This window comes from Crocodylus siamensis, chromosome 4 (genome assembly GCF_052110815.1).
Source record: "Crocodylus siamensis isolate JL-2025a chromosome 4, ASM5211081v1, whole genome shotgun sequence".
In the NCBI taxonomy this organism is placed as follows: Eukaryota; Metazoa; Chordata; order Crocodylia; family Crocodylidae; genus Crocodylus; species Crocodylus siamensis.
In genome coordinates, this window is record NC_143398.1 from 38,464,376 (window position 1) to 38,476,514 (window position 12,139).

Here is a 12,139-nt window from a genome sequence, read left to right on the forward strand (position 1 = left end):
CAGTGAGGGCAGCATCCCCACCATCACAGCAACAAGAACTATGAGAGGTGATTTGATTAAAAAATGAGAAACTAAACCCATCCCCTTAGAAATGTTCCTCCTCTGAGGGTGTTTGTGCCTGAAAGCTTACAAAGAACAATTTTTTCCATCTATTTGGTTGGTCTAATAAAAGATATCACATTTGCCAAAGAACTTTGTCCTCCTCTGAGGAATGCAGTTCACTGCACACTGCCCTCCGAGGCACTTGTGTAGCTGGTCACACAGAGAGTAGAGGAGGGAGAAAGGGCACCAAGGAGCTTCCTTCTTTCTGCATCTGGGTACAGAAAAACCATGATCTCTGCTGCTGGGGGAGAGGTGGGATGGAGGGACAGCAGACATTGCTATCAGGCTCCCACATAAGGCTTAGGAGTGCCCAAACCGCTGTGGCACTAGCAGGTTGGATGGGCTGATGGAGAGGTGAATGGGGTGTGTACTGTACTGCAGGGCGTTACAGTGGCTATCATCACAGAATTCCCTTAATACTGCTACTGCGAATGTTCACATTAACAGACTCAGGTTGGCAGGTATGAATACCACACAGGGACCTCCCAGAGTCTGATTCTCATTTATAGTCTGGCCACTTTAACACCTCTATGGCATAGAAAGCAGGTGTTGCGGTGGATATACATATAGGTTACACTGAAAAGGAGAATCAGGCCTGTTATCTGTCAGGGGCTGTTTTGAATGTCTTTTTTTGGGCTGGACTCTGCTTTAGTCCTGTATCAGTTCAAAAACAGGGGTATTTCATCAAACACTTGTGATAATAAAATAGCAAAACAAAACAAGCAGGTGTGCAGTTCAGACGCAGTTCTGCACCCCTCAAATAAAAAGAAAGTATTTAAACAACACTTCTTAATTACAGAGAATCATAAGTCTAATTCCCTCAGGTTTGAATGGTGGCTTTTAGCATTGACTTAATCAGATGAGTGATGTTACTGACATCTCTAAAAGCCCTGACATTTCTAAAATAGGTCATCTACTGCTGGCTCTGAATGTTGCTTTGAAAATAGCCTCCTCATGAAGCCCCCATGGGGGAGCTGGTATGCATAAAAAGATTGATAGTTCTTAAAATATTTACTCTTTTACTACCAGAGACCAGCACAGAATCAATGGTACAGAATGAGCTGAAGTACTGAACAACCTACTTTTTTTTTAAACAGCTGCTGTATTATACATGCTGGATTCAAAATAGGTAATTTCAAGTTCTGGTTGTTTTTCAAACTATTTGAAAAAAAACCCCATAATCTGTTTCTCTTATCAGAAACCGTAAAATTCCTATTCAAAATAACATAAAGGGGCGTTTTAAATACCAAGATAACCATAGGATTTGGCCTTATAATGATGCTATTCAGTTTTAAAAAACAGTTTTCTTCATCATGCTCCAGAAGGAACAGTCATGATATATGGATTTCAATGATTAGAAAAGATACATCATTTGTCAGCCTGAACAGACTGAGAACAGGTCTCTATTCAGCTGACCAGTGCATGTGATGGACCTTTGCTCCAGCATCTGCTAATTAGCATGTGTCAGAGCAGACTCCAATTAATTAGACTCAGACTTATTAGCACGCAGCAGCCTCCAGGTCATGTGTATTCAGTGCCTAGCACTTCAAAATGGTGGCAAGGGCACTTTAACTAAAGGTTGTTCAATGAGCTTTGGAGTGTGGGATGCTAAATACATGTGATGCTGCAGGCTCTCAATGCTGCTTTAATTAAAGGGCCTCCCCCCCCCCCCCACCACCCTGGAGCTCAACGTGTTTGTCAGGAGAAGCAACTCATGGATCATCTCCTGAGATGCCCTGTAGCACCACAATGCACCCCACAAGAGCTGGCAACACCAACACCAGAAGCAGTGACCAGTGCAGAATTTTGGGAACAGATCATTTAGAAAGGTTGGACGGAGACATGATGAAGAAGAATTCACATTAGGACCAAATGAAGACACTACAAGAATGAACTTTCTAGTGTGCAGCTCTAATCTAGATAGGGGAAGCTATGTTAAAACAGTTTTTAAAGATTTAGTTAGTACTAGGGGTCTACCCAACTCAAGGAGGCAGCCAGCCAATTTCATGGGCAGATCACGAGACCAGGTGCTTTTTCTGGACATTTCACAATTTCCACAAAATCCATGCACTCGTAATTTGGGTAGGTCCCTAGTTATTACTAGTGTGGACAGGAAAATGGTTCTATAACTTGGGAGCCTTAGAAGCTTAGAGAGCTGTATTTTGCGCTCATTATTGCTTACGTTGCAGGAATGGTCAGAGGCCTCAAGCAGTAGTGCGGCCCTGTTTGTGGGCAGAAGACAATCCTCACATTAAGACCTCACAATCTAAAACCCCAGTCCTATATGATCTTTGTGAGGGTCTATTTCAGGATATAACCATAAGTAAATAAGAAGTGACAGGGACCTATGGTAAGGAGAGGGAAGGCAAATTGAATACTTGCTAAACATAGTCAGGATTTTAATTTTTTTAACATTTTATATCTAAAAGTGAAGAAATAGGGGATTAACAAATCAGTGACCATTAATGTAGTTTTAGCTTAGGTGCTCTTGGCCATGGTAAAGATCTATCATGTTATTTCTTGCCCTGTAGAAAATGTGGCGGAATGCCGGGCTAGCGGTTCTGGCACCACTTAGGGGAGCCGCGGGCTTTACGGAGCTGTGCAAGCGCGTGGTTTGTGGGGCGGGATTGGAGGTAGTTTTATAGCCACCCTCGAGGTTCGCCGAGTTGGCACAAGTAGACGACTTAGAGTAAGTTGTTAATGTTTCTTAATTTATAGGGTGTCCGTTGGTTCACGAGGTTCCAGAGCCAGCCCTTGCGTTCCAACAGTGGAGCTAGTCCAAAGCTAGGTGCGGCTGCCAGCTCCGTAGTCCCAGAACTGGTCAACGGCTCATTTAGATGGGATGTTAGTAATAGAAGTTATTACAGAGTAGATATGGGATAAAATAAAAAGATTTTATTCACTCACCTGGCCTTACCCTCTTATGAATAAGAGGGGAGGCCGGTTGGAACAAAGCTGCAGTAAATACAAGTATAGTGAGCGTAGATATGCTGTCTAAGCTACAATGAGAGGCAGTCGAGGAGTGGAGTCTCCGATGTTTCTTCAGTTACAGTATGCTGGATACAAAGGGGATCTGTTGGTTCAGGGGGTTCTAGAGCCAGCCCTTGTGTTCCAACAGTGGAGCTAGTCCAAAGCTAGGTGCGGCTGCCGGCTCCGTAGTCCCAGAACTGGTCAACAGCTCATGAGTGAGATATACAGTACAAAACTGTAACACGGTGAATCGTTGTTAGTTGTCGGATTTTCGAGGCCTTTGTCTTCGCTGGGGTAGGCCCAGACAGAGAGGCTGAGAACCGGTCTATAGGGTGATCGGGCCTATGGAGTTTTCCGGTCGTCGTCTCTGCTGTTTTCTGTTTCTTTGCCTCTTTATAGATGTTGGTTGGACTGCCTCTGTGACACTAACTATGATATAAGCTGAGCATACAGGGATAGGATAGTTTCTTTTACATAGTAATTGCTAGGCAGACTTTTTACATAAGTTTCATTTCTGCAAAAATAACACTTCTAGATAAGAAATAAAATCTACAAAATGCGCATGTGTAGCTTAATGCCAACAGAGAAAAATACAAAGCGCTCATTTAGCTTACTAGTTAAGACTTCAAGGTTACATAAATGTGAGAGTGCCGCGCGGCAGTTATACAGAAGAAAAATAAATAAATAAAACAGTTACAGAAAGCACCTGGTTTTAGACTATTCTAAATGTTTTCCTTTTAAGAATAGCCACTACCAGCAGTGTATGGCAAGTATTCCTCATAATTCATGCAGTGGCAGTTGCACATCTTCTTGGTGGTTTCACATTCTTATTAAATTAGTTCCTATGTATTTAAAACTAAGTTGTGCCCTGTCCATCACTACCTGCTTTTTAGTCGCAGCACAGGCACGCTACAGTTGAGGATGCTATTTATGTGGCCACTCTGATGTTTTGCATTTCTTGCTTGTTGCCTGATCTTTTGCAATGATATTCAACTCATATAATCCCTGAGACAACTAGAAACATACTAGGTGGCTAATTATATTTAATATTTTTAAAGTAGCTGATATTCTATTTGAAAATGATAAAATTAAACCATAGGTCATTTAGTAGATTTATTTTTTCTTAGAACTGTACACTTTCTGTACAGTACAGTATATACAAAGTTGAAAAAGAAGAGTTTCAAAAATTGAACTTATTTCACGCTTTAAAATATTATTCCTATAGTCATTATGAAATAAAACTAACTACGGCAACCATGTCATTGCCAAGGCTAAGGCCCTATGTATGGAAGGAATATCTTTCCAAACTGATGTCTGTCTGCACAGAAGAAACTATTTTACTCAGAAAAATCTGGCACACCTTTTTTTTAAAAACACTATCATTGCAAGAAGTTGAAGTAGATTACCTACATGGGTACTTACACCATTTGTTTAAAGCATGTGCCAGACATTAAATACCTAAATCTATATTTAAGAACTAAATGTCTATACTTCAGACATGTCACTGTGTTCGTTGTTAAAACATAACAGATTGCAGACAGATAAAAACACTCAGTTTTATGATTTCTCAACACATTTTTATAGCAGATTTAAACATATTACATAACATTTATAATAATAATCTGAGGAAACACATTTGTACATGATAGACCAGATTTAGACTTGGGATAAGTGGCTAGGACATCATTGACTTCAGAGCCTATGCTCACGTACACCCAGGATGAATTCAAATTGCTATATAACACATTTAAAAAAATACAAGACTTTACATTTCATTTTATAATACATTGCTATTTACAAGATATCTTTTGCATAAGGCATATAATTGCATACCCAGAGACTATAGGGTGAACATTTATAAACATTTATGGTGTTTCCATTTCCGTGTGGCCAGAATCAACTGGGAGTCCCTCCTCTGCCAGCGGTAAACTTGGTTTACTAAAACAGTGCTCTCTTCAATATTTCCCACAATGAGATACACCATAGGACGATGACTCTGAGTCATCCACTGAGTACAATTTTCATTGATGAGTAGCCACTGCTGTATCATGTTCTGAGTGTCATAGGGGAGAAGCAAGCCCTGGTTAATGAATTCCACCTGGCATTCAATATTATATTCCTGGTCCCCAGAAATTGTTCTCTTTTTGGAGAGTTTCACCTTCACTGCTAGGAAGAGAAAAAATAGGTAAGTTGCTTTACCTATTTAAATGCAGTAAGGAATTTAATGTTGAACAGTGGAGTCATCCATTTATAAAACTCAGCAGGGTAGGGAGGTGACCGGGTGCCTAGGGCAAAGTGGCAACTTCCAGTTCACAATTAAAAATGTGTAGCTGCTGGCAGCAGCCTCTTTTCTTCAAAGCCCACTTTTCCCAAGTTGGTGTCCAGGGTGGTTGACCCTATTGCCCCTTTCCTCTCTTCCCTCTCTCAGTTACACTACTGATAAAACTACCACCATATTGTACGACCCGAAACAAAGGTATGACTAAAACAAAGTTACTATGCTGAAAAATCCAATAATGATTTTAAAACAGGTGACACGAATAAATAATCCCTGAATTACATGAGCCATAAAAAATGTAAAGTTCTCACAAAGATGACTGTCATGGATTTTAGTTTTTTCATCACCTGTTTCAAACTATGGGAGTGATCAGGTATCCCATCCTGCATAGCTGGTTCTGTTGAAACTGTGGGGTTGTCAAGGTTCAAGAAAACCAGCTAACAACATAACTGGCTTTCTCTGCCTCCTTTAGCCCCACCTTTTTTAGTTCTTTCTTTTCTCAATATATCTTTACATCTAGCATTTTCCTCATATCTAGCTGCATTAATACTTTTCCATACAGACCTTGCTCTGTGCCTGACAATAGTGTAGGTGTTGGTGAGGAAGAGGGACACCCATCCTGATGCCAAGTTAGGACAGATGCCATAATTGTCACCTTTGTGGAGTCTGCACCCTGGCTGCATTGCCATGTCAGGAACTCCAAAACAGTTCCCAGCTGCTGCTGCTTTAAGAGCAACATCCTGGGTGGGCAGAAAAAGTGCAGCAGCAGCAGGACCTTAGCCAGGGCTGTGTAGGAGTCCTGGCATGGGTAAGATTGCTTCCCCCACTCTTGGAACCTGCAGGCATCCCCCCACACCTGTAGCCTCTGCCTCCCGCTCTTGGAACCCATATGTCCCCCAAAACCCAGGGGAAACTTGGGCACCAACCAAATCTGTTGCGCCACTGATGCCTGATCAAAAACCAGCTGAAGTCAGTGAAAGTCTTCAAAGTGACTTGAATAGGCTTTGCATGAAGATACAAAACTGCAACCTCAAAGTATTGCCTGTCAGTGAAAAACCTAATAAGGCACCAGCTGAAACTTTCAAACCCTCTCTTCAAATGAGATTTACTGAATCTTGCTTTGAGTTGCTGCATAGCAGGAATTACAGTCACTGACACAAGCTACGAGGAGGTTTTATCTTTTAATGTCATAAAGACATATGTTCCATATGTTTACTTTGGAGTTTAACCACCAATGAAAGCCATTAACCACTTTTTTGACCTTTATACCATAAATGTTATCCATAAAATATAGCAACTTACACTAGAAGAAGAAACAATTTGATTATCAAAATAGACAATGAGTCAATATTATCTAAAACTATTGCATTTTGTTTATAAAGGAAGGAAGCTCTAGAAAAAAATTCATTTGGGGCAAAATACTGATCCACAGAAATATGACAACATTCCCACAATTTAGCCCTTCATGTTCCTTCAGAAATGGTCAGCTATTTTTAGGCCATTTTTAATGCATTTTAAATAAGAGAGATTGATGTCTATATAGTGAGTACACTTAAGTTTCTCTAATCAAATGTATGTTAGTAAGAACTTACCAAAGTTATTGACACAGAATACTTCTAGGATTCTTTTATGTGTAAAAAACTCCTCCACTTCTGGGCAGGTCTGGCAGGCAGGCTTGGGCAATACTGGCAAGAAATTTTAAAGTCTTATTAATCGTTTGTCCTTTGCATCAGTTTGGTGCCAGTGAAAAGTGAATTTCTCCATTGAACCACTAAGGACACAGGAGAACATAGGCAATGGCAATGCCAGTTTCTAGGCACTGCTCTAAAAACATGCTGTTTTCAAGGATGGAAGGGAATTGGTATTTTCCATACCCAGTTAGTCTTTGACCTCACTGCTTAGAGTGACAGGGGTATCAATTAGCATCAATTTGTATATTTAATATTCATCTACATTGTATGTGTGTGGGTGGGTGTGTGTCTGTGGATTGAAAAAATTCTATTTGGGGTGCTCTGTTAAAACCCTTGCATGATCTTGTGGTTAAGGTACTAGGAGAGAATTCAGAAGGTCTGAATGCTGCTTTTGATTCTGCCTGAGCTTAGGCTTGCCATATAGGGCCGGATTTCCAAAAGTGCTCAACACTTACCAAACTCCCTGTTTTCAATAGTAGCAATTTGGACCTTAGAACTTTTGAATAGCTTGACATTAATATCTCTATGCCTCAGTTTCCCCTCTGTAAAAGGGAGATAATCCTTCCTGATCTCACAGAATTGATATGAGCACATTTACATTGCATATACAAAGGGTGGATACAATGATGATGGGGGCACAGTAAAGCCTATAAGTAAACACGTAAATAAAATAACATTATTTTCTATTGATATTGTGGTGATTAAATTGGTTAAGTGAATGATGGCGTTAGCCTCCATTCTGTAAATGAACACTGATTTTTACTAGCTGAAGTCTGGCCCAATTTATATCTTAGGTATCCAGTACCTTTCAGGATCAGAATCAGAATGTGCACAAGCAGTATGAACATGCACAAAGGGGCATGGCTGCATTTACAAAATCAGAGACTGGTTTTGAAAGCTTTCCCCTCCACATAGTTGCTTGATTCTGTATATTCATTCCCACCCACCTACTCCATCTACCTTTGTGAATGTATTTATATTTATTGGTAAGGGATGCTAGACACATGTCCTCATCAGCTGAAAATCGATCACAGTCCAAACTGTCAGGCCAAGCATGTCCATGGCAAACCAGCACAGGAGCACAGCTGTCACGAACAGCAGCACACATGCTCCTACAAGGATGGATGAAGCTGTTAAAAGCAAAAACCAGACAGAATCAGTTAAAATCTCTGGAAACTGGTAACCACAGTGACTACTCCTAGATATAGATGAGTTTTGTGCAAATCCTTCCTATATATTAGTATTTAACATCCCCATCTTCATTAATGATAAATTCATTAAAGATACAATTAATGGCACCAGGGGCTACTGAGGAGCTCTGTATGTGGACCTTGCTATGATTCTAGACTTAATGTATTATTTTAAGAACAATATCCTTATACTATTTTGTGATAGGTATTCAGTAAGAGCTTGATCCTAGGCCCAATAAGTGTCTAATTCAATAGTAGCTAGATTGGCCCCCAAGTTATTAAAACAGCAGACATTCTCATTTTGACAAAATAAATCTGAACATGGTATTTTGGTCACAACTCTCCTTTTCACTCCAGATCAAAGTTAAACTGGAAAACCCCTGATGTGATGTTTTTTTCCCCCCAAACAAAAACATAATAATAAAAATACTTAAGCTATTGGATTGAGAATACCCTTCAATTTATAACAAACAAAAATTCATTTCAGTTCCTATTCAGGCATAAAAGACTGAATTTTGGCAAGTGATATAGTACTTACGTATCTAAACAGACAGGTGCAAATAGAGAGCACAAGAATGTCCTCGCATAAGGGTGGCAACCAGTTTGCACCAAATGCTGCCAGTCAGTGGATTTTGAAATCACTTCTGTCATGCTTGTGTGTCCCATCAGGTTAGGAAGCCTCATTTCAGAATAGCCAATGTTGTGGCACATGCTCATCTCCTTAGGTATGGCAACACATTTAGTGGATAATCCAATGTCAAACCCAATTGTCAGCCTTAGAAAACCACTCAGCGCAAAGGCAAGCATCTGTGCCAGTAGAAACATCTTTTGTGTGTCTCTGGAGCTGCTGAACAGCGCTGTCAAGTTCCCCTTCAGTAGTAAGGCACACTGAAACCCTTGTGGCTTATATACACCAAGAACTCAGGGTCCCATTTCTTATCAACAGCTTATCAAAATACCCAAGACAAGGTCTGTTCTTATTGCCCATTCAAGTGATTGTTGTGATAACTAAGGAGGTGGAGATAGCGTACAGTCAACCTTCCTTAAAGGCAAAAATTTACATATGGCGATTTCATGAATCTGAAAATGTCAGCGGTTGTAGTGTGCTATGTGGCATACCAAACTCTGACACATGGTAGTTTTGCTATGTGCATGCCAAATTAAATTAAGAGAGCTCCTAGAAGAGCGCCTGGGCAGACAGGCTGTCTCCTAGGGCTGGTATGTCTCCTTTGTTTTCAGACATTGCTGATTTGGCAGAAAAAAGTCCAGATCAACTTATCAAGTGAAAATGTTTTGCTTTCCCTAATTGGCTCATGTCTCTTGTACCACTTTAGAGTGTGCAAGAGGTACTTTCTTTATGCAATCAGGTACTACAAAGGAGGTGGTTTTCTGCCAGTAAGAGAATATTTTGTCTGGAATTTAGGTCCATTCCTGTGAGAGTTAATTGCTTTTCAGCCTTTCCTGATATCAGTAGGTAGCACAGAATTGGCCCCCTAATACTGTAGTGCCATAATATTATTGATTGGGACATCCAGAGAAAGGGTGATCCATTTAGCTAGAGAATTTTATGCCTTCTTTCATGAGGTCAGCAGAAGGTATATCCAAGTTCAGTGGCGAATAGTCTTTCTTGTACGGATAAATATTATAAGGCAATACTCTGTCTTCAGATATAGTTGTCATCTACAGTCACCCATACTTTTTCAAAGCTACAATACAACTTCTTGAAGTTTTAGGGATTGCTAGAGATTACAAATGCTACACATTTAAGCCATGCAAATATTTAATTATTTTTAATTAGTTTCTTAATTAATGGATCTGATTTTATTTACACTTTATACATATATGAAATGGTAAAAACAGCTGATACCATCCTGGTACTCATTTTTAGCATGTTCCACTTTGAATTTCTTAAAACAAAAATAAGTAGAACTACTGACAGTGCAAGTTATTTTTTCCATAATATTAAAAATGGATATCAAATGTACAAGAGAAGGGAGTAGACTACTTGAGGCACTAAAGAACCTGACTTATATTTAGCTTATATAATATTCTTAGCAAATCCTAAATCTTCTACAAACTGTTTGCTCGGACAAATAGATGTAAATAAAATTTCAAAATATAGGTTTGTACCGCTTTTTAAGAGCTCATATATGTAGCTACTACTGCCTGATTTAAAATAAAAATTTTTCCAGAATGTTTTGAGAGTTCTTCTTACAACAGATTTTAGATACGCAATATACTACATATAACTTACCTAGTTATGTGCAAACAAGAATAGAAAACTAGAAAGGACCTTCTGTGTCATGAAGCTGAATCCCCTCCTATAGTAGGCGCACATTATATCATTCCTTTCATAAATTTACTGAAGCCAGTCTTAAAACTAGTTACCATTTTTTGCAGTCATTATTACAATTGTAAGCTATTCCAGAAACAATTGCTTTAATGATGAGGAACCTTCTTCCAAACTGCAACACAAATTTAGTCATGGCCAGTTTATACTCATTTGTTCCTGTGCCAACTTTGTAATTCTTTTCCCTCCTCAGTTTTTAACAACCATATGCCTTTATAAGACAGCTGTCCTTAAGGCTAGGACCAGAAATAACACATAAACTGGTATAAGTGATCAGAAACCAGTTCAAATCTGTAATAAAACAGAAGCTCAGTGCACATAAACTGCTTTCAAAATGGCCCAAACCTGGATGGATGTAGTATCAGACTTAACTGATTTAGGTTAAATCAGTTTAATGAAGCCCCAAATCCTCTCCAGATTTAAGTTAACTCACAGCCTCCTAGCTTCCTAGGATGCTTTGCAGCTTCCCCAAAAATCGTCCTCACAGGGCCCAAACTGTCCGCACAAGCCAAACAGGGAGGTGTGTTCTAGCATGCCCCAGCTCCTGGCCTGGGCCACTGCAGGCATGTGGGTACATTTCTAGAATCAAAAGTGAATGTCTGTTCACTTGCTTATCAGTTCAATCTCAGTAGACTAACCTGTGAAGTTTGAATCAATTCAACCTTGGGCTTTTTGACTGTCTATATTTAGCCAGCAGTTGGTTCTATTACTGCACCTATACACTGGGTGGCAGAGAAGCAAGTAACAGCTTGTTTGCACTTAGCATAACCTTGGCCTAAGGGGGAAGAGAACACACAAAACCTAAACTGTTGTAATCTACACCAGTAGAGTTATATTCTTGACTCTGCTAGCAATAATCCCATACTATATTGGGTGACATTACACAGATTTAGTTTGTGCTATCTACTGATGTTTCTGTTCCCCCCCCTCCCCCCACTTAGTATCAAACTGTAAGAGTAAACGGTTTAGGCACCATTAACAACCTTGCTCAGTGGACCTGGGTCCCACACTGGAGACTGTGTGTCTGGGTTAAATTCATTATGAGCAAGTGGGCAAGCAGAAGTAGAAAACTGGTGGAGCACTGATTCTGCCCCCTTTTTTTCTAACCTGAATTGTTCATTAGATGTAAAAAGGGAAGCCATTAGATTACTTTTAAATGCTGTGTATAGTTAAATGCTGTGGATAAAGTTATTGTGTGCTACCACTGGTCCAGCATTTTACATAAAGGCTTTATCTAGCCCCACATTTGCATCACAGGAAGTTATATATGGTTTAATATTTTCACATTATGTTCTGACTATGGCGCTTTAATTTTAAAGGGCTCACTATTTACTAACGTAAAAGAAAACTTCTTTCTGGGAATATATTTGGTGCTAATAGAGACTGATTGACCAATGGCTTTAATTCAGAGAACAAGCATAGCACTTCCTGTTTCTCCACACTGGGCATGTCTACATGTACAATTAATGTGCAGCAATAAACTGTGGTGCATATTGCACTGGAGTTTATTGTTCATAGGCCCTGTGTTTGAATGTGTACTCAGGACCACAGCACATTG

The 12,139-nt window shown here is 39.7% G+C and overlaps 1 protein-coding gene across 1 annotated transcript; it reads right to left on the reverse strand.

Annotated features, from left to right (window-relative positions):
- Positions 1 to 4,883: 4,883 nt before the first annotated feature.
- Positions 4,884 to 9,056, reverse strand: LOC149865646 (secreted frizzled-related protein 2-like). Its single transcript, XM_090046318.1, has 4 exons — positions 8,770 to 9,056; positions 8,002 to 8,171; positions 6,943 to 7,035; positions 4,884 to 5,238 (listed from the first exon to the last, which is right to left on the reverse strand). The coding sequence occupies exons 1-4, from the start codon at positions 9,054 to 9,056 to the stop codon at positions 4,928 to 4,930; spliced, it is 861 nt and encodes a 286-aa protein (XP_089902444.1). The 3' UTR covers positions 4,884 to 4,927.
- Between the last annotated feature and the right edge of the window lie 3,083 nt (positions 9,057 to 12,139).

Coding starts and splice junctions, on each gene's coding strand:
- LOC149865646 (XM_090046318.1), bottom strand. CDS start 9,056: ATGTTTCTACTGGCACAGATGCTTGCCTTTGCGCTGAGTGGTTTTCTA. Junction 8,172..8,769: donor GCACCTGTCTGTTTAGATAC/GTAAGTACTATA, acceptor TGCTTTTAACAG/CTTCATCCATCCTTGTAGGA. Junction 7,036..8,001: donor ATATAAATACATTCACAAAG/GTAGATGGAGTA, acceptor ATTTCTTGCCAG/TATTGCCCAAGCCTGCCTGC.